Genomic DNA, 5000 nt, shown 5'->3' with positions numbered 1-5000 from the left:
TTTATTAATTTTTTGTGAAAATTTCGTGGCAACTGGTAAAGCGTTCGTCAACATAGAGAAAAGGTGACTTAGATCATTTTCAAATTTGGGAAATGGTGCTTTGTGATGTGAGAGTAGCAAAATCTAGGTCAAGCCTACGAGTCTCTTAGTTACTGTCAACAATACATGATAAGACAAGGAGCTGTTGAGAAGTTCCACTTCGTTAGGAATCAAAACTTTTTTTCTTACCATTTACTTTTGGGAAGTTTCTTTCGATTTTTCTCCTTCGTTGTTAAGATTATTAGCAAATATTGATTTAGGAAACATACATACATACATACATACATACATATATATACCAAGGCTTTTTCCCCCTTACAAGGGAGGTAGCCAAAAAGGAAAGACATAAAATCATTCCTACCCATTCCATCCCTGAATATACTCCACACCCCTCCACCCTCCCTCTTATCTTAGCACCTCCCGGATGACGGGTCATCCCTGCACCCTGCCCACTGCCCTGGGTCAGAAACAGTGTCGCAAGACACAGCACATCCACACCAAGACCGCTTCATTAAATCGGCGACCCCCCTCTCCGTCCCCCCATGCATAAAAGGAGAAGACGGGGAGAAATCCCTTCGGGCTGCGTTAAATTTTGCTCACACATACTACCTCACCCCCCATCCCCCCGCCCATTCCACCTCATGCATCACAACATCATCCATATACAACCATTCTCCATTCACCCCTGTCTTCTGTCCTCTCCCGTCCTTCCTCAACAGACATTCCCCTCTTCTCCAAAGCCCCCTTCACCCCATCCATCCACCTCATCCTAGGACGTCCCCTCATGTTCACTCCCTCCACATCTGCCTTCCATACCTCTTTTACTAGTCTTTCTTCACTCATTCTTTCCATGTGTCCAAACCATCCTTATACTCTTTCATCAACCCTATCTCCCAACTCCCTTTCCACCCCTGTTCTCCTCCTCACCTCCTCATTTCTCACTCTATCCAGCCTAGTAACCCCCATCATACTTCTCAGACACCTCATCTCAAACACATTCAAACTCCTTCTCTCTTCCTCTCTTATGTTCCATGTTTCTGTCCCACACAGTGCTGTTGGCACAATCACTCCTTTGTACAGTCTCCTCTTAGCACCCATTCCCAAATGTCTATTCCTCATTACACTCTTCAATCCACCAAGGCATTTACTCGCTTCTCTCAATCTACATTCTACCTCCACCTTCACTCCACCTTTTCCTGCCACATTTGCACCCAAGTATCTAAAACTATACACTTCCTCCAGTCACTCTCCCTTAATGCTCACTAGTCTACTGCCACCTTCACCCCTTGTACATCTCATCACCTTACTTTTACCCACATTTATCTTTAGCTTTCTTCTATCAAATACTCTCCCAAACTCTGTTACCAACTTCCTCAGTCCCTCCTCCGATCCTGCCACAAGTGCAGTGTCGTCCACAAACAACAGCTGGCTCACCTCCCACTTTTCTCCATTTTCTTTAACCATCTCCAATCCCTGACCCACTACCCTTGCATTTACCTCTCGCACTACCCCATCCATGTATAAGTTGAACAGCCAGGGCGACATAACGCATCCTTGACCGATTATATAACATATTTCTGTAGTGTGGAAATGAGATTTTGGGGTTTTGCTTATTTTGAGTGTAGTGTCTATAATTTGAGAAGTTATGACCATACCGCTTTCATAAATATCCACCATATGTACCCAACCTAAGTAGATGAATAAATAAATTAGTTGATATATGAATAAAAAGAAAACAAACAAAAATAAATTGTTGTATAAACAGATGAATAAGTTAATAAACAAACAAACGAATAGATTGATAAATGAATAAGTAAATGAATAGATAAATTAATAAATAAATATATAAATAAGTACATAGGTTATTATATAAATATATACATATATAGATAAATGAATAGATAAGTAAATTAAAGATATTGAAGAAATTAAAGATATTGAAGAAACCTGAATAGCCCAGCACCTAACTTGTGTCCTTGTTCTCCTTTTACAGGCATTCTTGTGATCTGTTGTCCTTTCCGTCCCGGTCACCGACATTACGTCACGTTGCTAGTCATGTGTCACTGACTCAACCGTCACGTAGCACGGACATTGGATGGCCTTGTAGGGAATTACTTGGTTGAAACCACGTAGCTCTGAATATTACACAGTATTGGAAAAGTCAGGTGTCACCATATATATAATATCTGACAGGTCATCAATTCGCTGACGTTACACTGAATTGAACGTCAAGCGTCGGATACCGATTCATCTATGTCGTATGACTGGCTGGCTGACGGCAAACGACTCTCTCTCTCTCTCTCTCTCTCTTGCTCCATGTGGTACTGACGTCTTACTATCCAGCTTCAAGAAACACTAACTAAAACTTATAAAAGAGCTTGCAATACGAGAGACGAGCAAGAATATTTTGTATGTCAACATACACGCCACGCCAAGGAAATTGGCGCCAAATGTTACTGTACAACAATTTGTTGTGCACTTTGTAGCTACGTTCTAACCCACCTGCTTGCACGCAAAGTTCAACTGCTCTGTCATTGTTGCATCTTAGTGTAATGATGGTTCGTCTGAACCCTTTACGGTTCGTTTTGATGCTGGCGATCGTGGTAGAAACGCTCATCATCCTGGTGCTCCTCAGCGGCCGCGACTTCAGGATAGAAGAAGCCAAATGCCCGTCGGGTCGAAGGAGAAACAAAAGTAAGTCTCTTCAGTTTTCCCTCTCTCTCCCTCTCCCTCTCTTTCTTTCTTTCTCTCTCTCTCTCTATCTATCTATCTTTATCTATTTATCTATTTCTCTCTATCTATCTATCTATATTTATCTGTCTGTTTATCTCTGTCTATCTCTGTTTATCTCTATCTATCTATCTTTCTATCTATCTATCTATCTATCTATCTATCTATCTATCTCTATCTATTTTTCTCTCTATCTATCTATCTATCTATCTATATGTTTCTGTCTGGTTATCTCTGTCTTTCTCTATTTATCTCTATCCATCTATCTTTCTATCTATCTATCTATCTCTATTTCTCTCTCTCTCTCTATCTATCTATCTATCTGTCTATCTCTATCTATTTCTCTCTCTCTCTCTCTCTCTCTCTCTCTCTCTCTCTCTCTCTCTTTCTCTCTCTCTTTCTCTGTCACTCACTCTCTTTACCCCCAGAAAATGTCATAGTGCTCACCACTCTCATTCTTATGTTAAGATGTAAATTTTATGAGTAGATCGCGTGTGGGGCCTAAATCAGTGACATTTGCAAAATATGACTCCTCCTCGCCGTACCCATCGTCAATTCAATTTACGACAAATCAAAGTCCATATACAATCATTATCAAAAAGTTTGATCCGACAAGAGTTTCTCATGATAATTTTTTTTTTTTTTTACATCTATTTAACTATTAAAGAATTTTACCTAATTGTAAGCTAGATAGTACGTAGGAGAAAATATCACATACTCGATCAAAAAAATCGTGTTAATGTTATGAGCGTTGGTCAAAACTTTTGCTTATAACTATACATATCTTTTATTATTAATTAATTGATTATTTTATTTATTTATTCATTTATTTATTTAGTTAGTTATCTATTTATTTATTATTTATTATTATTATTATTATTATTGTTATTATTATTATTATTATTATTATTATTATTATTACTATTATTATTATTATTATTATTATTATTATTATTATTATTATTACTATTATTATTATTATTATTATTACTATTATTATTATCATCATTATTAAAAAAAAAAAAAGGATAGAATGGGTGGGAATTTTTTATGCCTTTTCCTTTTTGGCTACCTCCCTAGTAAGGGGGAAAAAGCCTTGGTATATGTATGTATGTATGTATGTATGTATTATTATTATTATTATTATTATTATTATTATTTAACATGAACGCACACTGCAGTGACGATACATAGAGGAAAATGACATATCACTCAGTGATTTCCAAGTCACTTCAGGTACTGAGGTGATCAGCAGTCGGGAGCTATTACATAAGAACATAAGAATGAAGGAGACTGCAAGAGACCATAAGGCCTACACTAGGCAGCTCCGTATCCATCACCACCTGTCATCCCCCATCCATAAAGTTGTCTAATCGTTTCTTAAAACAACTGATAGTTTCAGCGCTTACTACATGGTCGCCGAGTTTATTCCATTCGTCAACCACCCTATTAGTAAACCAATTCTTGCCTATTTCCTTTTTAAATCTAAATTTGTCCAGTTTATATCCATTACTGCGAGTCCTATCCTGTTGTTTTAATAACTCAGAGGGGATGCCCTTCATAAACTCTGCGCTGCGGCCAGGGTTCGAACAGAGGCCGTAATCCCCCACACATTTACAAGACGCGCGCGGTCCCTCGGTCCCTCGGAGCGCGTGTTTGTCCCGTAGACTTTATATTATTATTATTATTATTATTATTATTATTATTATTATTATTATTATTATTATTATTATTATTATTATTATTATTATTATTATTATTATTATTATTATTATTATTATTATTATTATTATTATTATTATTATTATTATTATTATTATTATTATCATTATTATTATTATTATTATTATTCTATATATATATTAATACGATAGCGTGTGTGTTATTTATTTATCTTGTGTGTCACGCTTACATCAAAAGCAACGACCTTCCATGGTGTCGAAGTTCTCGAAGCTGCCGAAGTTCTCGAAGGTGCCAAAGTTCTCGAAGGTGCCGAAGTTCTCGAACGTGCCGAAGTTCTCGAAGCTGCCGAAGTTCTCGAACGTGCCAAAGTTCTCGAAGGTGCCGAAGTTCTCGAACGTGCCGAAGTTCTCGAAGGTGTCGAGGTTCTCGAAGTTCTCGAAAGTGCCGAAATTGTCGAAGGTGCCTAAGTTCTCGAAGGTGCCGAAATTCTCGAAGGTGCCAAAGTTCTCGAAGGGGCAGAAGTTCGCGAAGGCGCCGAAGTTCTTGAA

General features: G+C 37.8%; 1 protein-coding gene across 1 annotated transcript in view; it reads left to right on the top strand.

Moving 5' to 3' along the window:
- The window catches only part of LOC143019763 (galactosylgalactosylxylosylprotein 3-beta-glucuronosyltransferase P-like), a 35837-nt gene that overhangs the window by 1994 nt on the left and 28843 nt on the right, over nt 1-5000 (top strand). The window contains exon 2 of the mRNA XM_076175746.1: nt 2033-2733. Coding sequence (XP_076031861.1) covers nt 2592-2733 — 142 coding nt within the window. The 5' untranslated portion in view covers nt 2033-2591. The remainder of the gene's footprint in view (nt 1-2032; nt 2734-5000) is intronic.

The sequence above is a fragment of the Oratosquilla oratoria genome, chromosome 38 (genome assembly GCF_046742065.1).
Source record: "Oratosquilla oratoria isolate Oo_2021 chromosome 38, ASM4674206v1, whole genome shotgun sequence".
In the NCBI taxonomy this organism is placed as follows: domain Eukaryota; kingdom Metazoa; phylum Arthropoda; class Malacostraca; order Stomatopoda; family Squillidae; genus Oratosquilla; species Oratosquilla oratoria.
The sequence above is the reverse complement of the archived record's forward strand: the minus strand, read 5'-3'. Positions and strand labels throughout refer to the sequence as shown.